At 43.4% G+C, this 21,675-nt stretch overlaps 1 protein-coding gene across 4 annotated transcripts in view; it reads right to left on the bottom strand.

The window, feature by feature from the left end:
• Nucleotides 1-21,675, bottom strand: part of PTPN22 (protein tyrosine phosphatase non-receptor type 22) — a 67,229-nt gene that overhangs the window by 28,613 nt on the left and 16,941 nt on the right. For 2 of the 4 annotated variants that reach the window (XM_061631965.1, XM_061631964.1), the window contains exons 3-8: nt 13,140-13,248; nt 10,265-10,341; nt 8,971-9,066; nt 6,608-6,646; nt 763-834; nt 585-647 (exon numbers count right to left, since the gene is read on the bottom strand). In XM_061631965.1, coding sequence (XP_061487949.1) covers nt 585-647; nt 763-834; nt 6,608-6,646; nt 8,971-9,066; nt 10,265-10,341; nt 13,140-13,248 — 456 coding nt within the window. Of the gene's footprint in view, nt 1-584; nt 648-762; nt 835-6,607; nt 6,647-8,970; nt 9,067-9,449; nt 9,589-10,264; nt 10,342-11,515; nt 11,618-13,139; nt 13,249-21,675 lie in introns of those variants that run through there. The other 2 variants (XM_061631966.1, XM_061631967.1) reach the window with 2 other exon arrangements.

Here is a 21,675-nt window from a genome sequence, read left to right as displayed (position 1 = left end):
AACCCATTTGTATAGGGTAAGTAATAGTTTTCTATAGTTTATTTTTATTCATAGTTTAAAATATATTAATATATTTCTAATTTTGTACACAAAGTGCGCCAGAAAATTTTTATATGTTTTACAGTGCGCCGTGAACCAAAAAAGTTTGAGAACCACTGCTCTAGGGTGTCTTCTGTAAGGAAAAATGCAAGATCTATTGGACTCCTGATGCCTTGAACTCCTCCATCCTAAGCTCAGGTTGGAATGTGTGTAAATAAATAAACCATATTTCATAAAGACACCACAGACTCCACTGACCTTCTTTCCAAGGAAACCAAACCCTGGGCAAGTGCAGGACCCCTGGAAATCTCTCACCTCTCAGAGATTGGGGTGGCGTGCAACAGTGTTATCCTCTATTCCCACCCCACCGCAAAACATATACACAAAGAACTATAATAATGGGACCACAATATAGTTCACACAAATGTGTTGCTCGGTTACATGGGCACAGATCACTTTCCCCATGTTGGCAAGTCAGTATTTTGCATGGAATGTCCCCAGTAAGCCTACCACACATTCCCATTGCCACACTGGAACACACTTACACTGTCATTCAGTTTCACTTTCAGCGTGCGAATCATATACTCATTTCTCTTTTCTTCAGCCTCCTATAGGAAAGACAAAGCAGTATGACATTTCCAACAGGGAAATAGCAACTATTTCCAGAAAGCAGAATGCAGATTATAAATTAAACAAAGCAGAGACAAAAACGGATGTACTCACACAGAAAATGGAGAAAGGGCCCATCTGGAGTGGAGACTCATCCACATCTACCCAGTATCGCTCACATTTTTTCTGATGAGAAAAAAAAGTAGGAGAAGACTGCTTATCTGTCTCCGCACTGGTGACTCTCACCAATCTTCTAGACCCTGCCCCCAAGACAAAAACTGGTTTCCACTCAGGGAATGCTTCAGACATGCAAGTGATATTCAGCTGTTTGGCCAAATGTATGCCATAGCTGCTCTCAAAGACAACATTTTAAAAGCTATGTCCGTCACTATAGTGCAGGCTATCTTAATTGTTTCCACAATTGTGAATGGCTCCAAACTCCAGCCATTGACAGTCTATACCTTGGACAGGATGCTCATCACCCAATGCACACTTCTATGGCTGCCTAATGAAGCAGGTGATATATTGAAGGTGGGTGGAGAATGAAATGCTTCACATGAGAGTCAGACACTAGAAATAATGAAAAAAGGCCAAAGAGAAGAGGCTAATGCTAATGGCAAAAGAGAGAGCAAGAAGGCCATTCTTTAATGGAATCGTAAAGCCATACTTATCCACATCTACCCAGTATCGCTCACTTTTTTCTGATGAGAAAAAATGGGCTATACATAGCCTGACTCAACCATGCAAACGTTATGAGAAGGCCCCTCTGACTCTCACACCCAACATTAATTTATCCATTGATAAAACATAAAAGACAACTTTAGATTGTCCAACAATATCCCCCCAAAACGAAGTCGTCATTGTCTCAATAACCCCTGACAAGTATGAGCATCTGAAAGCTTTTCCCCCATGATTAATAGCAGTTCTGAGGCTGAAGGTACAGTTTATACTTGGGAATCAGCACAGGACAAAAGCTTAACCACTCTTTACCCCAATGCCACAGTCCTGATCCTGATTGCAAAAGAAAAGAAAATATATTGGGAACTCTGATCAAGGAATTCCCACATTACAAGTTTGGTCCCAAGCCAAGATTGTATCCAGACCTGCACTCTTGGTTTATTTTATTTTACTTTTGTCTTTCATTGTCCAAATTTTAAAATTTATACAATGTTTCGGGGTGAGGAAAAAGTGGAGGAATTTTGAGACAGGAACACGAAAAAGCAAAATTCCAGGTCTGGGATCATAAAACTGTCTGATTTAGCTTCTACTAAAAGCAATTCCATCATGAAAAGGTGCAGTAGTACACACATAGCATAAACAGTATTTTAAAGGCTCTGATAATTAAGAAAGGAAGAATGAAGCAATAGCCAAGAGAGTCAGTATTGGTTTATACAGATAACACCTGAGAAAAACACAGATTCTCCTGCATAGCTTGATTACCTTGGCCCATTCCAGTCTGCGTTCAGGCCCAGTTCTGGGACAGAATCAGGCTGATAGATGACCTTCTTCAGGAAATGGACAGTGGGAATGCAAACCAGTTGATTCTCCTGGATTTCTCAGTAGCTCTTGATATTGTTGACCATGATATCCTCCTAAACCGCTTGTGAGTTGGGGGTTGGGGCACCATTTTACATTATTTTCCCTTCTATTTACAGGACAGCAGACAGTAGTACTAGGTGACTTTGCCTTGGCCCCAGCCCCTGGCAGCTAAGTCACAATTTTGTCCCCAATGCTATTTGCTACCTAAATGAAGCCACTGGTGGTAGTCATTAAGAGATTTGGGGCAAGGAGTCACCAGTATGCTGTTAACATCCAGCTCTGTTTCTCTGTAATACCTGAATCAGGAAAGACTATGCATGTTCTAAACTGGTGCCTCAATGCAGTCATTGTCTGGATAATGGCTAATAAACTGTGATTGAATCTCCAAAAGATGGAGACTGCATGGATGGACAGTTCCAAGAATTGGGTTGTATACCAACTGTGGACATGGTTGTACTTCGTCTGAAGAAGCAGGTGCATAGTTGGGGAATGCTCCTAGATCTATTCCTGTAACTAGAAGCCCTGGTGACCTCAGTGGCTCAGAGCACCCATTAGTAACCACCTACAACCATTCCTTGAAAGGGATAGCCTTGGCATGGCATCCATAAATTGGTAACCTCATGGTTAGACTACTGTAATGAGCCATATGCAGGGCTACCCTTGCATATGTATGCAGAGTTTGGAAGCTGCAACTAGCTAGGATTGAAGTCTTCAATGTTTTCAGACCTAGGATCCACCTTTAAACAAAACAAGCATTTGGGGGGCCCTTTCTTATATATATATTTTACCATATATTTCTATGGTGATAGTGCTGTTGTTGCAACCCATCTTGGATCAGGCCACAACCCAGTAGTGGATCCCGCCTGACCCACCAGTTGAAGACCAATGAGCTAGTGGGACACCTAGCTTTACACATATCACACCAGTGTTGAAAGATCTGCACTGGCTGCCTATTAGTTATCAAGCCAAGTTCAAGGTTTCATTTTTGACATTTAAAGTCCTAAACAACTTGGGACCAGGATACTTAGCCTGCCCAGTACAGACCAAGCTGATCTTTTAAGATCTTCCAAGTAGACCCTGCAGATTATCACCTGGTGACAACACAGAATCAGGGCTTTGGAACGCCCTCTCTCGGGTAATTCACAAGGCAGAGTAAGTAATTACCTTTAAACACCTCTAAAAATGTATATGTTTGCCCAAGCTTTCCTGAACTCTGACGTTAATTTGTTTTTGTACACTGCTCAGTTTTATTTGTGGTATAGATCTCCAGGTGCTGCTTTTGAATGCCAGGTCGGTACATAATAAAACTTCTCTTGTCCATGATTTAATTGTGGATGAGGGTGCTGACCTGGCATGTATAACCGAGACCTGGGTGGGTGAGCAGGGAGGAGTTGCCCTCTCTCAGCTTTGCCCACCTGGGTATTCGGTGCAGCACTATGGTAGATCTGAGGGCCGGGGAGGAGGGGTCGCTGTGGTCTATAGGAGTACTTTCTCGCTCACCAGGCATCCTGTCCAGACGACGACTGGTCTAGAGTGCCTCCACCTTGTGCTGGGCCAGGGAGACAGACTGGGAATCCTGTTGGTGTACCGTCCACCTTGCTGCCCAACAGCTTCCCTAGCTGAGCTGACAGAGATGGTCTCGGAGGTGTTGTTGAGGTCCCACAAACTTGTGGTGTTGGGGGACTTCAACATTCATGCCAAGGCTATCTTATCTGGGGCGGCTCAGGACTTCATGGCCTCCATGACAACCATGGGGCTGTCTCAATTTGTTACTGGCCCAACGCATGTGTCGGGTCACACTCTTGATTTGATCTTCGCCACTGGTCATGGAGATGGTGATCTGGAGGTGGGGTGTTTTTCATCTACCCCATTGTCATGGACAGATCATCGCCTGTTGAGTTTTAGACTTACGACGACTCTTTCCCTCTGCAAGGGTGGGGGACCTATTAAGTTGGTCCGCTCCCGGAGACTCATGGATCCTATTGGTTTTCAGAGGGCTCTGGGAGCTTTTCCGGCTGATAGTAATGGCACTCCTGTCGAGGCCTTGGTCGAACTGTGGAATACGGAGATGACCCGGGCTATTGACACGATCGCTCCCGCGCGCCCTCTTCGTTGCAGAGCTCATACAGCTCCGTGGTATACCCCGGAGCTGAGAGCGATGAAGCAAGAGAGAAGGAGGCTGGAGTGCAGATGGAGACGAATTCCAGACGGATGCAACTATGCTTTGGTAAGTGCCTTCACTAAGTCGTATATAAAAGCGGTAAGGGCGGCGAAGAAGTCTTACTTCGCTGCTTCTATTAAGACATCTCTTTGCCGCCCAGCAGAGCTTTTTAGGGTTGTAAGAGGACTTTTACATTCAGGTCCTCAAGATACCATTGAAACATCTGAAGCTCGCTGTAACGACATTGCAGGGCACTTCCAAAATAAAATCACATGCATCCGTAGGGACCTAGACTCTGATGTTATGACAGATGGATCCACTGAAGTGTCCAGAACACAGTCTTGTCCTTCGTTATTGGATGAGTTTCAGTTGGTGCAGCTTGAGGAAGTGGACAAGGTGCTTGGAATGGTGCGGGCGACCACGTCTGCACTAGATCCTTGTCCATCTTGGCTAGTGAAGGCTAGTAGGACTGGTACCACCGGCTGGGCTAAGGAAGTGATAAATGCCTCCTTGAGTGAGGGAGTAGTCCCTAGTAGCCTCAAGGAGACAGTAGTAAGACCTCTTTTAAAGAAACCTTCCTTAGACCCAGATAACCTGAACAACTATAGACCGGTGGCGAATGTCCCCTTTTTGGGCAAGGTTCTGGAGCGGGTGGTTGCCGGTCAGCTCCAGGCGCTTTTGGATGAGACCGATTATCTGGATCCGTTTCAATCCGGTTTTAGGCCTGGTTTTGGCACTGAAACAGCCTTGGTCGCCCTGTACGATGACCTTTGTCGGGAGAGGGACAGAGGGAGTGTGACTCTGTTGATTCTCCTTGATCTCTCAGCGGCGTTTGATACCATCGACCATGGTATCCTTCTGGGAAGACTCGTGGAGTTGGGAGTTGGAGGCCCTGCTTGGCAGTGGTTCCGCTCCTACTTGGCGGATCGTCGCCAGAAGGTAGTACTTGGGGAACATTGCTCGACACCTTGGACTCTCCATTGTGGAGTCCCTCAGGGGTCGGTTTTGTCCCCCATGCTTTTTAACATCTACATGCAGCCGCTGGGTGCCGTCATCAGGAGTTTTGGAGTGCGTTGCCACCAGTACGCTGATGACACGCAGCTCTATTTCTCCTTTTCATCCTCTACAGGTGAGTCTGTGGATGTGCTGAACCACTGCCTGACCGCGATAATGGACTGGATGAGAGCTAATAAACTGAGACTCAATCCAGACAAGACTGAGACACTGTTGGTGAGTGCCTTCCCTGTTCAGATGGTGGATGTTTACCCTGTTCTAGATGGGGTTACACTCCCCTTGAAGGAACAGGTTCGTAGTCTCGGGGTGCTTTTCGATCCTTCCCTGTCTCTTGAGGCGCAAGTGGCCTCGGTGGCAAGGAATGTGTTCTACCATCTTCGGTTGGTAGCCCAGCTACGCCCCTATCTTGACAGGGATGACCTCGCCTCAGTTGTTCATGCTCTGGTAACTTCTAGGCTGGATTACTGTAATGCGCTCTACGTAGGACTGCCCTTGAAGACAGTTCAGAAACTTCAGCTAGTGCAAAATGTAGCAGCCAGACTGCTGACGAGGACCAGCTGGTCAGCACATATAACACCTGTTCTGGCCCATTTGCACTGGCTACCTATCTGTTTCCGAGCCAGATTCAAGGTGTTGGTTATGACCTATAAAGCCTTACACGGCGTGGGACCGCAATATCTTGTGGAACGCCTCTCCCACTATGAATCTACCCGGTCACTTCGCTCAGCAGCTAAGGCCCTCCTCCGGGTACCAACACATCAGGAAGCCCGGAGGACAGTTACTCGATCTAGGGCCTTTTCTGTAGTGGCCCTCGAATTGTGGAATAGCCTCCCCGAAGAAATACGCCTGGCGCCTACGCTTCTATCTTTTCGGCGCCAGGTTAAGACCTGGCTATGCTCCCAGGCATTTTAATGTGTTTAATTTTTATATTTCTGTTGTTCCTTGTTGTGTTTATTATTGTTTGGTTGATTTTATCACAATATTTTGTATTTTAATCTTTTTGTACACCGCCCAGAGAGCTATTTGCTATGGGCGGTTTAAAAATGAAACAAATAAATAAAATAAATAAATAAATATAGTTTTGTTTTGATCTCATTTTTATCAAGCTTTTAGGAAATTGTGTTGAATGTTGTTTTAATGTAAACCACTTAGAGATTTTTATCATCAAATGATCTTTTTTTATAAAATAACTAACTAACTAAATAAATATCAGGAAGCTGTGCTACCCTTTGACAAAGTGCTTACCTTCCCCATTTCAAATTCCATGCAAGCCATGACCACAACCTGGAGAGATAAAAAGAAGAAGCATCTGAGTGCCATTCTGCTATGCTGGAGAAACCAGGCAGATTTCTTATACTGGACACTTCCACAAGTGAGCCTTCTGTTAATTTTGTTTCTCTCTCATTTCCTTTTATCAGAATATATGGGACAGCACAGCACATCCTTCACGTTTCCAAATCTTATGTGTTTTACATCTGTTGTATCCCATCCACACCAGTGGGCAGTGTATGTACAAAAGTTCCTATTATGTTCACACACAGACACCCCCCCTTTCTCCATGCTTCCCACCCACTTCCTGCTACACCTCACTGAGCATGCACACAAAGTACCAAGCAGGATGTGATGTTTGTGACTGTTCAGCTACAGGACGTTTTTGATGTATAGTTGCTTGTGCATTTTTTGTACGTCATCTTACTGCACCTGCACTTGCATGAGAGAAAAACAGCTAGCCAGCCTGCCTTTAATTCGACAAGAGAGGGAGAGAGAAAAGAAGGAAGGGGAGGGGGAGCTGCAGGGGCATCCCATTTCACTCCAAGGGTCTTTAATGCCTCATCTGTGTTTTTACAAACTTCCCAAATGACAGTGAGGGTGTGAAACTGGCAGGAGTTTTTCCCCCCTTTGATAGTTTGGAAATTGTGCACCAATAAAAAGTCTAGCGACACTATTCCAGGCTAGGCTTTCTAACAGTACACAAGTCCCACTCTGCTATGGAGAAAAATACAATGGAATTCCATGCACCACAAGACTGCCATCTCCTTTCCTTTCCCACTGAGCCACAGGGCAAAGCAAAAGCAACCACCTTTCCATGGCTGCTCCCAGGAAAAAAAATCACTCTGGTGTACCTAGCTGTGTCAAGTCAGCAATGAGGAGGTACAGCAGTAGAACACCCCTCCCCAAGAAATACCACAAAACATGTCAGAAACAATCTGTCCTCAAAAATTGACTAGTTCTGCCAGGCCCTTTTAATTTTCACATTAGCCTTAACGGTACTAACCTGATTTTTTACGGTAAGGGAGAACCTGCATTAATGAGGTGGGGTGGGAATTGGGATGTGTATAGGTCAATGTCATGTGGATCTGCCCCCCGCCGCCACCAAAAAAAAGGGGGACATGGGACACTGCAAATATGCAGCAAATGTCAGGTGTGGAAGTGCCCATTGTCACCAGTTCAAGTAGTCTTTGGGCAGAATTGTTACTTAAACTGTTATGTGCAACAGGGCACCTTAGATTTATGTATGACAACAACTCCATCCTCTATGATAGCAAGAAGCCTCAAATCTTGGAAACAGAACAATAAGCTATATACTTTTTCTCAATCTTCCTAGATGCTTTTACTGTTGTTTTTTTAAAATAAGGGATTCAGTGTTTAGGCATTTTAAATTCTACAATTTTGTTGAGAAATCCTCTAGCAGCTGTTAACATTAGTCTCCTTCCACAGTTGCTAAGTCTTAGTGTATGTGATAGTAAGGTAGGGGAAATGGCTGTTGAATGTAAATATCATCAGGGATAGGTCATGTAAATATCATCAGGGATAGGTCATGAAAAAATGGTCACTGTACAATTCCACATGTGTGTGAATGCAAAGTAATAAATAGAAAACCCATGATAGGTAAGCTAAAAAACTGGTTGAAACATGAGGAGCAGAGGCTAGCAAGCAGCAATAGGTATGATACAGGCCATGTTGGCACATTACAGGAAATCATAACCTCATTGCTATCAAACAAAGAAAACAAACCATGATCTCTGGCTTAGCATTATATATGAACCAGAAATTGTGGTTTGTTTCACTCCAAACAAACCACAATCTGGCCTGCTTTGCACATCACACTAAGCCAAACTGTGGCTTAGTGTGAATGCACAAGTGTGCAGACTATCAGGGGAAGAGTTGTTTTGCTACTTCACTGCACTGAGCAAAGCCACAGTTTGGCTTAGTGTGTCATCTGAACCTGAGCTCTCTTCTGACTATACATGAACTGTAACCAGGGTCTGCAAACTCAAGACTCAGTGCAATCATCCCCTTGGCTTTATGCCTTTCATGGGACACCACCCTTCCACTGGAAAAAGCATGGCACTATGCATGCTGTATTTGCTGTTAATCTGTTAATCAAGGCGCTTTAAACAATTTGTGTTTTATCACTTGCTCTCTGAAAGCAAACGGGTTACATCTTTGCAATAGGTTTGCTATAGAGCCTTATGGAACCCCCTGGAGTAAATAGAGAAATTACTACCTTGAAAAAATGACTGGATATAGATGCTATTCAGCAAGAAACAATGTTTTATTGTAAAACTGTACAAGTAAACATTAGGTAGCACCAATCTGGATCTTACCAGAACTTTATATTCCCAAATCATCCTCCAGAAATCAACAACAGTAGTGGGAAGTGGACCCTGGGTAGCTATGTAAGACTTTGGCTCATACACACCCTAGAAAGGAAATGAATAAAATACAACTCATTAAAAAGCACCCAGGTGCAGTCCACTCTGGTGTATTTTGCATTTTCCCATCCTATCATAAAATGGGTTGTTGTGTCATTGAAATCAGAAAGACTGCTGAAAAAGGAGATTGTGACCTTCTACTGTTAAATGGGACAGAGAACTGTGAGAGAAGACAACTTCCCTAGAGTTCTTCCGCTATGAAAAAAGGGGTAGAGGTAGTGGTGGAAGGAATCTAACCAACATAAGATGAAGTTAGAAGCCCTGGCCTAAGATTCTTCAAAGGCTCTAACTTTTTATTAACCCACCACACCCAGAATCTCTTCAACCTGATGAGCCTTTTGCCATTACACCCTCTGTATTCTAACACAAACCTGGCTATGGATCATGGGTTGCCAATTCAGCACTCATGGACACATATGCGCCCACAGAGCCTTTCCTAGATGCCTTCCAGCCACTCCCTCCCTTAAATTAGGCTTGAAAGAAACCTTCTCTTATAGTCAATAGGAAGCTTTTCTTTCAAGCCTGTGCAGCTCAGGAGGGTAATTTCACAGGGGGTTACAGCTGGGGAGGAGAGTGTTAACTCTTCCCATCTCAGCTGTGACTCCCTGTTCACTTTCCACCCAGACCACAATTAGGTTTCAGAGAAGCCTTCTGTTGCTACAATAGAGACATCTTTCAAGCCTAATTACAACAGAGGAGGGATGATTTCAGAGAGAGGTCTCAGCTGTGATATCCCCACATTAAAAATGCTGCCCAGCTGGAATATTTAATTGTTGCCAGGGGGCTGATCATCCTGGAGAGAGCAACTGGGGAGGGAGGGTTAACTCTTGTTTTTCCGAACTGCACTGTCCAGGAAGATCATTCCCCCTATACACAATTAGGCTTTTTTTTTCAAAGTCTAATGCTTGAGAAGGGAATGTGTGTGGGTGCATGCTTGCATGAGTGTACTTTGGTGTGTGATTCCCATAATTGTATGGCTACATTTTATTCATGTGTGTGCACAGTATGTTCAGCTACAGTGTATGTGACAGTTTTTCCAGTTTGCAGATATGCCCAGGGCCCAAAAAGATTGGCAACCACTGCTCTAGATTGTTAACTTGTGCCTGTATTTTTCACTCAACGGAGCCTACAATCAATTAGAATTATGTGTTACAGGTCACAGAATGTCACAGCTATAAGGTACTACCTTGATAAAATTGGCATTGATGTAATGAGAATCTTTATCAGACGTGATAAGGGAGAGCTTCACTCTGCTGTGGTCATCTATAGGAAAGAGCAAAAGGAACAACTATCAGCTTCATTATATAATGGATCCTAGAAAAGCTAAGTGAAATCAAGGCTCATTATGACAGATGATTTTTGAGAGGTCACCCTAGGTCCAGAACAAGCCCAACTTCACCGCACTTTTTAAGCACTACCTTGGGGAAGCACCTTTTTAAGACATGTTGGGACATGGAGTGCTGCTCCCCATAACATTTTGTAGCCTGAACATAAAGAAAAAAGAATAACTAGCAACACAGCCCATGCCCTTGTATATCACAGAATGTTCAGATTTTTTGTACATTAGTTTAGCCTCTTCTGTGTTCTGCCAGCAAGGATTAAACAAAAGTTTGTTTTGCTTTCTTTGCATCCTTGCATTGGAGTAGACAAGTGTTCCTGCATAAGTATATGCACCATTGGGTATATTTCCTTCACAGTTTCACATTTCCAAAGTCTTTTTATCATCTGTCACACATCAATCTACCTTCAACCAAGCCTTTTCCCCATCTCTTCTCTAGTCTAGCATATTTGTATTTGATATCTAATCATGTTTATGAATTATATTTAATAAATTCAGGCTTGGGTCAAAAGGTCTTCTTATATAAATGGAAAGCACTTCTATTCATTCCTAGGACAGGTTGCGATTCTCTCTCTCTCTGTCTCTGCTCTATTCCAGAGAGTCCTCTGACTTTTTGAGTACCCAAAGTGGAAGGAGGAGTTCTTTAGATCCAAGCCTTTGAAATCAGTTTAAAAAACAAAACAGTGAGCTCTATCCAGTGCTACAGATTGCCTCGCACAGCAGACTTCCATGTTCTGTTGGAGGAGCCTCCACAGCAGATTTGGGGGGAGCATGGAGGGTAGAAAGGAAACAGAAGTCCCACTGCACAACTGTAACTCTACGAGTGCAGTGTTGGATACAACCCAATACATCCAGGAACATTTTAGTCTGGCAAAATGTCCTAGACCAGCCCTGTTTTCTTCCTTGACAGGAGGTAAATACTTGTGTGAACAACTTAAATGCTCAAGAGCTCAGAGAACTCAGACGTGACAATTCTTGCAGTGTTTAGAATAGCCGGATATATCTCACATATTGCAAATTGTTATGGCTGAGATCTCAGAGCATCATTGCTATTTACTTAAGGGAGGAACTACACATTATTTCAGAAAATATACTTGCCAGCTACTGGTAATACAGGGGAGATCAGTGGACTGAGGTGTGCTTGACACTTCCTTGACATGCCAATACTCCCACACAGTCCCTCCCCTCCCCAACTGGTTCAGTTCCAAAGTGGGAGGGGGAGGAAGAAGATGAAAGGAACAGTTTAGGGAAGAGAACTGGCAATTAGGGTAGGGCTACCAACCGTACTCTTTTAAGAGTACATGTACTCTTTTGGAGATGGTGCAACAGCATACTCTTACTTTTCACTTATTGAAGCCAAATGTACTCTTTTTGAAATGACAAAATGATGGTAACCCTAAATTAGGGGAAGGGTCAAGCCAGCTGATGTTCCTGTGCAACTATTCCCTATCTCTACAATAGCATTACAAGGAAAATATGGGGTTAGGAAATTATGGGTTGTATTCTATCAACTGCTATTCAGAGTAGAGCCACTGAAATGAATGAACCTAGGTCATGTCTATTAATTTCAATGAGTCTACTCTGAGTAGGACTAGCCTTGAATATCACCTTATTAGCTAGACCACCATTACAAGGGGAAAAAGCATTCAAAAATGTATGATTGGCCTAAGACATCTAACAGCATTCAAAGGTGAGTATGAGTCATGGAATTTATACATATTAAGAGCCTTTTCAAAGTGTTGTTGTTCATTGTGGTAGGAATGTGTAGAAGTGACTCATTTGTTATGCATAGTGTAGGTAACCATCACTAAGCTAGTCATCCAAACCAGGAAAATAGCAGTTTCCCACTTTTCAAAATGAAAACAATCAGTTGTTAGGGAAAAGAGATTTTCACCCCAGCTAGTGCTTCCAAAATTACTAGTAAAACTGTTCAGACAGTTATAAGAGTCACATAGGCACCACTGACTACTCCCTATGATGTTTCCTCTAGCTTTTCTTGCTGCAGAGACCAGTATCATAGCTAGTGCTGGTTCCCAGGTATTGCTATTAACAGGGAGGTAAACATGTGTTCTAAAAAATGAACATTTTTCTAAGATGCACCAGAAATCATGTATTATTGTACCAATGTATTGATGTGTACTGGGTCTGACCCATATACCTATGCTTGTTTTTCACACTGCTGTGTGTGTGTAGAATGCATGCATGGCAGATTCATGTCCACCATGCTGGCTTGGGTCCAAAAGTAAGTTAACCTGAAGAACTTCCTGAAAGGAAAGTTTCCTCCTCCCTTCTCCCCTGCAGCCTCCCCAAAAGTTTCTCTGGAGGTTGGGCCCCTTCCTAAACAATGTAGAATAGGACTGGGGAGTGAAAATTGCCCCAAACAAGGGAGCACCCTGCCCCCTCCCCATACTTGGTGATTCTTTCCCACCAGCAACCTCCACTTGAACTAAAGCTTTTCAGGAGCTGCAGGTGGTTGCAGGCGGGCTGGGAAACTTTCCTTTCCTAAATGTCCTCAAGTTAACATAGGATCTCAGTCATAGATATGATGTTATGTTTGTTTGTTTATTATTTGATTTATATCCCGCCCTTTCTTCCAGCAAGAGCCCAGGGCAGTATAACAACCATAGGGGCTGCCCACTGCTTCCAAATACACACCACCATGCTGATATAGTGTCTGGAAGGATAAAATGCTATTGCAATTAACATTTCATTCCTTGCTTACATGGTAAGATGTCCTTATACCGGTTCTTGCTGATATTTTCTGGCCTCTCAGATGTAGCCGTTGGGTAGATTTTGTCAGCTCTGTAGGTTGCCGACTGCCTTTTCAGTTTCTGTGGTTAAATTATAAAGAGACATTACAAAGAACATATCAACTGTGTTATAGGACTGCATCTCCCATTATTTCCTGACTAGCCTCCCTTGAGATAACCACACGGAGAACTAAACAGTTGTCATTACTTTGCATTGCAACTCTGAGGCTGCTGAGGAGTGGAAAGTTTGTGTGTCTGCCAGGCAAGAACGATGCACAGCTCAGGCACATACATTTCTGATGTGGCTTCACAGAAAATTACCCACTCTGCAGCTCTTGCACAAGTACAATGTGGTGGAATTATTCACTGCTCAGACACATATGGAAAATATGAAAATCCTTCTATTGACAAAAGAGAAGCAGCTTAACCGTAGACTGGGCTGCTCACTGGTGCAGGATATTGCCAACATTTTACCCTGCTGCTGAAAGAATTGCAGTGGCTGCCAGTTAGCTACTGGGGTAAGTTCAAGGTCCTGGTTTTGGCATATAAAGCCCTATGCAACTTGGGATGAGGATACCTGAAAGATCAGCTCACCCCTTATATATCCATTCACCACCATGCCCATTTTGCATAATATAGGAATCAGACCTTTAGTGTTGTGGCACCAACACTTTGGAATTCCCTCCCCTTAGATATTAGACAGGTGCATTGGTGGTGCCTACTGAAGACCTTCCTTTTTCAACAAACCTTTTAATTAAATACCTTTATCTCAGTCTGCATCTGTACTGTAATTATTTTTAGATGTTTTGTTTTTAGTGGTTTATCACTTGCTTGCTGCCCTGGGTTCCTTTTAATAATAATAATTTTAATAATAAAATTAAATAAACTGTTTTGCTTCTTCTCCACATCTGATCAGAGCAGAGGTTTCACAGGAGAGGGCTTTGAATGCTTTTTGCCAGTGCCATTCTCACTGCTCAGTCAATCAATCATGGACTACCTTCAAGTCAATCCCAATTTATGGTGACCCTACGAATAGGGTTTTCATGGTAAGCAGTATTCAGACATGGTTTACCATTGCCTTCCTCTGAGGCTGAGAGGCAGTGACTGGCCCAAGGTCACCCAGTGGGCTTCATGGCTGTGTGGGGATTCGAACCCTGGTCTGCCAGGTCATAGTTCAACACTCTAACCACTATGCCACACTGGCTCTCTTCACTGCTCAAAGTGCCCTCTAAAAGCTGTTAACACTGGGGTGAGGTGGGGAATATATTCCCATCCCTCACTGGAAGGGTGAGCAGAAAACTTGGGGAGGTTGTTTAGACTGGGGAAATAACAATGAGGGGAGGGTGAAACACAGACATACATCCCAGGCATGGATGCTTCAAATGAAATTTATTGCAAAATGTATTTATCAGTGCATTTATACCTCTCTCTTCTGTTGCAGTCACAATACTACCACCACCACCACCACCACAGCTGAAGTAATAGTAAAAATGCCAGATGATCCAATCAGAGACTTGCCATGTGATGTGTGGTTTGGTTCTCAGAAATAGCTGAATAAGAAGAGCTACTGACATAAGCCTACTGCCTGGACTGATGAATGACATTTCCTGGTCTTCTGCCTTGCTAGATACTTTGAACATTTCCTTGCTTTATTTTATATATCTAGCTTTTCTAGCTCCAAAACACAGAGTAGGCTACACCTTAAAAACACATAAAATATCAAATAATAATGTAAAGCTAATCCCAGCTTTCAAAAATCTAGTGCAAATAGCTCTTAGAATAAAAGGTTTCTTTCCAAAAGATCTGTGCTGTAGTTGGTCAGGTTCAGTCTGAATCAAGAACCACCTGTGTGCTAGTTCCTGCTGTTCTACCCATAAACTAGAGAGGTACTAGATTGGTGCTGGTGATACAAGGGGGTATCCTGGAGCTACTGCACTATCTGGCATGATCACTGGGCTATGGGTCAACTGGTCTATAGGTCAATTAGACTATCACAAATGTAGTAGCCACCATGTTCAGACCAGACCTATTATCTCTGTGTTCTTGTAATCCAAGACTTGTCCTTCTTATTGTACTGTTGGACAAGCATTTTAGGAATTTTGCACTGTACACTGTTTTTAAATTTTCTGGTTTTTAATTGATATTAACTGCTTCTCGTTTATCGTAAGTCAGTTTGATACTTTTTTTGTATAAAGCAAACAGCAAATGTATTATGATTATTTATCTTTACAGCATTGCTAACATCTGTGGGCAACTATTTTCTCAACATTTATTATTCCAGAATAATATATATTTTCCTATACACTCATATTTTCCTATTTATTCATGACATTAATCATAGCTCTGAAATTGCCCAACCACATCTTAGCAATAGCTGTTACTAATTTCCATATCTCTCTATTCCACCCTTCTACAGATTGCCTTGCTTCCATTTTTATTTTTTTCCAGCTCACATTTTAGCACCTACTATAAGATTGCCTACTAATATCCTCCGTTTCTTCTTCTATACCATTTCACAAATAATTTAACAGTTCTACCTGTGATATATCCAGTTATCTTTACATGGCTTTTAAATTGTCTCTCCAGAAACTTTTTGTAACAATAGCAAATATGTAGAAAATCATCACCTTTAACATTACATCTCCAACACGTACATGAGAAAGTGGTATACCTTTTCTTTGTTACCCCAGCAGTGTTAAGACGGCTGCCAGAAGATTTTAGAGGGAATAGCCATGTTTCTTCAAATTGCAGGCCCTGTTATGCAAGCATTATTTCCATTGTTTAATAGGCAGTGCTTGAAGTGGTATGTGTGATGTTCCTATATTAATGTATATATGGTAAGTGTTGGTTGTTTAGAAGATACATGGCAAGTGGAGTGAAAGAGGAGGGGTAGTGAATGGGCAGTAGAATGCTAGATGATTGGCTGAGTGTTTAAAATGGCTGAACGTATAAAAGGAAGAGAGACAGTGGAATCTGTGTGGTGGTGGTGGATGAGGTGAAACTGAGTGGGTTGCTTGGTGGGGTTTAGAGAGTTGTTTGCCAGGAGAGAGTGGAGAAGGAGGGGGGTGGAGTTCGGATTAGTATTGAGTAAAACCATATGCTTATGTGCCTTAAGAAGAAATCTTGTTAATCTTGTTAGCTTTGTTATCTTTAATAAATACTTAATTTGGTTTACCAAAGGCCTGATCCTTGGCTGGGGTTTCACAGACCAGAAGGGAGGGTAAGGTAATGACCAAGGCTGAAGGGAAACTTAACAAATGGTGGCAGCGGTGAAGAGAATAACAATACCAGTATTCAGAGTCTCTGGGAATACTAGTATTAGGACGTGACTGGTGGTTGCCTAGCAGGGGGATCTGTTGAGATCTGTGCTAGAGCGGGGAGAGAAACAATAAAAAAGGACAGTCCGGACTGGTGGAGTCCCTGGTGGTGCCTAGTGACAGGCAGTAGCCACGCGCAGGTAGGAACCTGACAGGGAGAGCCAGGGAAGGGCGTCACATGTGGTGGCAGTAGCGGTGGGATACGAACAACAGAGAATCCAGATACCAATACTAGAGAATCCAGAACAGTGGTGTGGCAAACAGAAATAACAAAACAAGATTACTTGTGAGAGTGACTGGCAAAGAGTGTGTGGCAAAGAGTGAGTGAACTCAAACACCATGGCTGAATACATAAAAATGAAAAGAGAGAAGCTGGTGGAGAAGTGCATAACATTCCATTTACCTCACGAGGGTAAAGGGGTAGATGAATTGAGGGTAGCACTTATAGGATTTGCAACTGCCCAGCAAAAACAACCTGTCAGATAAGAGACCCCAGAAGGATACATAAGCAATCCCGCTTATATAGAGTACTTGAGAGAGAAGTTAAGATGGGAGGCTGAGGAAAAAGACAAGCAGAGGGAGTTGGAAGCTGAGAAGTTGAGGATGGAAACTGAGAGATTGAGGATAGAAGCTGATGGGAAAGATAAACAGCGGGAGTTGGAAACTGAGAAGTTGAAGATGGAAACTGCAGAGAAAGACAAGCAGAGGGAGTTGGAAATTGAGAGAATGAGAATGGGGTTTGAGGAGAGGGAGAAGCAACGAGCAGTGGATGCTGAATTGCATGTAGAAAAGTTAAAATTTGATAGAGAGAAATTTCACTCTGAGGAGGCAAGGAAAGACAGAGATGGAGCAAAAATAAAAATTACTCCAAAGGACTTTGCTGTCTATGAGCCTGGTCAAGATCCTCAAATTTACCTCAGCACCTTTGAAAAAGCAGCTCAGTTGTGGGGGCTACCTGAAGATAAATACATGCAGTATTTATCAAACCTGATTAAAGGGGAATTGGCTGAGGTATACCAATATTTCCCCTCAGACAGGCCCGTCACCTATGCTGAATTCAAAGAAGCAGTGTTTAAAAGATTCAGACTGGGGCCTGATTATTTTAGAAAGCTTTTCAGAAACTGCCAGATACAGACAGGGAGGTCTTTCGTGGAGCTGGGGGCAAAACTGATGGACATATTTGGGAAATGGCTGACAAGTGCAAAAGCTCAGTCTGTGGAGGAGGTGAAAAACCTCATGATATTGAATCAATTATACCATCAGTTACCACCAGAAATAAGGCTCCTGGTCAAAGACTGTTCCCCTACATCGGTGCAGGAGGCCGCAGAGATGGCGGATCACTTCGCCTCCAACAGAACTGGCTGGGTGGGGAAAGCATCAAGAGATTTTAAACCCAGACCATATAATGCTGGCAGAAGGGATGTGGTACCACAGCGAGTGAGTCCTCCAGTAAAATCTGAAGGGCACAGCACACCCCAGAGTGGATCTGTGTACCCTAAAAGTGAGGAGAAATTATGCTACGAATGTGGTAGACCAGGGCACCTACGTTTTCAATGTGAGGTTGCCAATCCCATTAGTAATCCTGTTCAGACAAGGGCAGTGAAAACAGAGCCCAAGGCTTTAGAAACAGCGAAAAAGGTTCAGTTCTGCCAGATAAACTGGACAGAAGTAACAGACCTTGATTCAAGTCTGAGAGAGGAAGTGAGTGTACAAGGGGCAAATTATTGGGCATTGCTTGATACTGGTGCCGCTCAGACATTACTGAGGCCAGATTTAATAAAATCTGAGGTAATATTACCTCAGGAAACTGACTATCCAAGGAGTGAGGGGTCAACCAGAAAGTTTGCCTGTGGCCCTGGTGGAAATGACTTGGAGAGGCCGAGAGGGCCGATATAAAGTAGGCATTAATGCCCAGCAACAAGAACCAGTAATACTGGGAAGAGATGTAATGGGAGCCCAAGGAAAGATATATGTAGTGACCAGACAGCAAATTGGCAGAGAAAAAGAAGCCATATTAAGGGGGGCTGAAACAAACAGGGTGGAATCTGTTAGCCAGCCTCAGGTCACCATAGCAACCACTAGCAGGCCTGCTGAAGGAGACAAACTGTATCAGCTGGTCTCTGGGGAAGAGACAGAGCATTTCAGAGAAGAATTGAATAAGGATACCAGTTTGAGTCAAATAAAGGAGCAAGCCCTGACCCAACAGATTCCTTTCACTGACAAACTGAGGAATCAAGTTGTGTGTGAGAATGGGATTTTATATAGACTGTGGATGCCTGCGGAGAGAAAGGATGAATGTGAACCAGTGAAGCAATTGATAGTACCTAGCAAATACAGAACCAGATTTAATGGAGTTTTGAAGGGCATGATAAGAAGCTATGTTCAAGATCACCCACAAGACTGGGATGAACGTTTGGGATGCTTCTTATTTGCATACAGAGAAGTCCCTCAAGAGTCAACAGGCTTCTCACCCTTTGAACTCATGTTCACTAGAAAAGTGAGGGGACCTTTGGAACTATTAAAAATTCATGGGAAGAAACCCTGGGAGAGTACAAAACATCTGTAGTAGATTTTGTATTGGAATTTCGCAATAAATTAACATCAATGATGGAGGTGGTGAAAAAGAATTTGAGTCAAGCACAGGAGAAGCAACGTTACTGGTATGACAGAACAGCCAGGGAACGTGTGTATGATGTGGGAGATATGGTTATGGCGTTCATACCCAGGAAACATGACAAATTACAGGCTAACTGGGAAGGACCATATACCATCAGAGAAAGGCTTGACACAGTGACGTATGTAATCACCACAGACCAATTAAACAAAAGCAAAGTGGTTCATGTAAATAGGTTGAAGCCTTACCATACCAGGGATGTACAGGTGTTGCAAGTTACCTTATTCCCTGAGGGAAGTGGGCCTGAACTTCCAGATTTGGTACAGGAAAGCAAAGACAAAGGAGGGGTAGATCAAGTGGAATGGACAGAGGAGGTGAAGGAGGAAGTAAAAGAAGAGATTCTGAGAGTTTTGAAAACCTATAGGAATCTCTTTAGTAACAAACCTGGCCGAACCAGTATAGTTATACATTCCATTGATACTGGAGATCATGCCCCAATCAGATCTGTTCCGTACCGTGTGAATGGGAAAGTTTTGAATGAGATCAAAAAGGAGGTGGAAGAGATGCTGGAATTAGGAGTGATCAGGGAATCCATCAGTCCCTGGGCCTCAAGTATTGTCCTGGTTCTGAAAAAAGATGGAATGACAAGGTTTTGCATTGATTATCGGCTAATCAATAAAATTACCGTCCCAGATGCGTATCCTATGCCTAGGGTAGACGCAATGTTAGAGTTATTGGGGGCAGCAACCATTATCTCTACACTAGATCTCTGTAAAGGATTTTGGCAAATGGAACTAGACGAGCAATCCAGAGCCAAAACTGCCTTCAGTACACCAGATGGGTTATATGAGTTTGTGACCTTACCCATGGGACTAAGGAACTCACCAAGTTCATTTCAGAGGCTAATCAATACTGTGTTGCAAGGCATGTCAGATTTTGCAGTGGCCTATATCGATGATGTGGCCATTTTTAGCAAGTCGGTGCCTGAGCATGTCCAACACCTGACAACAGTATTGGAGGCCTTAAGAAAAGCAGGCCTCACAATAAAAGCTAAGAAATGCCAGTTTGGACTAAAGGAAGTAATCTATTTAGGACATAAGGTGGGGAGTGGGAAAATCACCCCCTTATGGAGCAAGGTGGAGGCAATACAAGCGTGGCCGATCCCCTTAACCAAAAAACAAGTAAGGGCATTTCTGGGTGTGGCTGGATTTTATAGGAAGTTTGTGAGAAATTTTGGGGAAATAGCAACCCCCTTGCATGAATTAACAAAGAAGAAGTGTTCTGAGCGTGTGGTATGGACGGATGAATGTCAGAAGGCTTTTGATCTGCTGAAGCAAGCCTTGTGCCAAGGACCCATATTAATAGCACCAGACTATGAGAAACCATTCATCGTGGCTACAGATGCGTCGGACCTAGCGCTGGGAGTTGTCTTGCTACAGGAGAGAGAAGGCACCAGAGATCCAGTGGCGTACCTGAGTCGCAAGCTGACGCCGAGGGAGAAAAACTATTCGTCGGTCCAGAAGGAGTGCCTAGCGGTCGTGTGGGGACTGAACAAGTTGCACCCATACATGTGGGGACAAAGATTCACAGTGACTACGGATCATCGGGCCTTGTTATGGTTGCAGACTATGAAAAACCATAACACTATGCTGCAGAGGTGGTCCTGGGCCCTACAGGACTATCAAGTGGACTTCCAGTTCATAAAAGGCAAGGACAATGTACTGGCCGATGGACTTTCCAGACAAATGGCTGGGACTGCAGTGACGTGACCAGACGGAGGAACAAAGAAAGTCATTTTCCCCATAGAGACTTTTATTTGTTAACGCGACGTATAAATCCTGGAACAGGAATAATACTCTGCTGTTGTTTTAAGGGGGGGGGGAAATGTGATGTTCCTATATTAATGTATATATGGTAAGTGTTGGTTGTTTAGAAGATACATGGTAAGTGGAGTGAAAGAGGAGGGGGAGTGAATGGGCAGTAGAATGCTAGATGATTGGCTGAGTGTTTAAAATGGCTGAATAAAAGGAAGAGAGACAGTGGAATCTGTGTGGTGGTGGTGGATGAGGTGAAACTGAGTGGGTTGCTTGGTGGGGTTTAGAGAGTTGTTTGCCAGGAGAGAGTGGAGAAGGAGGGGGGTGGAGTTCGGATTAGTATTGAGTAAAACCATATGCTTATGTGCCTTAAGAAGAAATCTTGTTAATCTTGTTAGCTTTGTTATCTTTAATAAATACTTAATTTGGTTTACCAAAGGCCTGATCCTTGGCTGGGGTTTCACAGACCAGAAGGGAGGGTAAGGTAATGACCAAGGCTGAAGGGGAACTGTAACAAATGGTGGCAGCGGTGAAGAGAATAACAATACCAGTATTCAGAGTCTCTGGGAATACTAGTATTAGGACGTGACTGGTGGTTGCCTAGCAGGGGGATCTGTTGAGATCTGTGCTAGAGCGGGGAGAGAAACAATAAAAAAGGACAGTCCGGACTGGTGGAGTCCCTGGTGGTGCCTAGTGACAGGCAGTAGCCACGCGCAGGTAGGAACCTGACAGGGAGAGCCAGGGAAGGGCGTCACAGTATGCT

Source organism: Rhineura floridana, chromosome 6 (assembly GCF_030035675.1).
Source record: "Rhineura floridana isolate rRhiFlo1 chromosome 6, rRhiFlo1.hap2, whole genome shotgun sequence".
Lineage (NCBI taxonomy): Eukaryota > Metazoa > Chordata > Lepidosauria > Squamata > Rhineuridae > Rhineura > Rhineura floridana.
The sequence above is the reverse complement of the archived record's forward strand: the minus strand, read 5'-3'. Positions and strand labels throughout refer to the sequence as shown.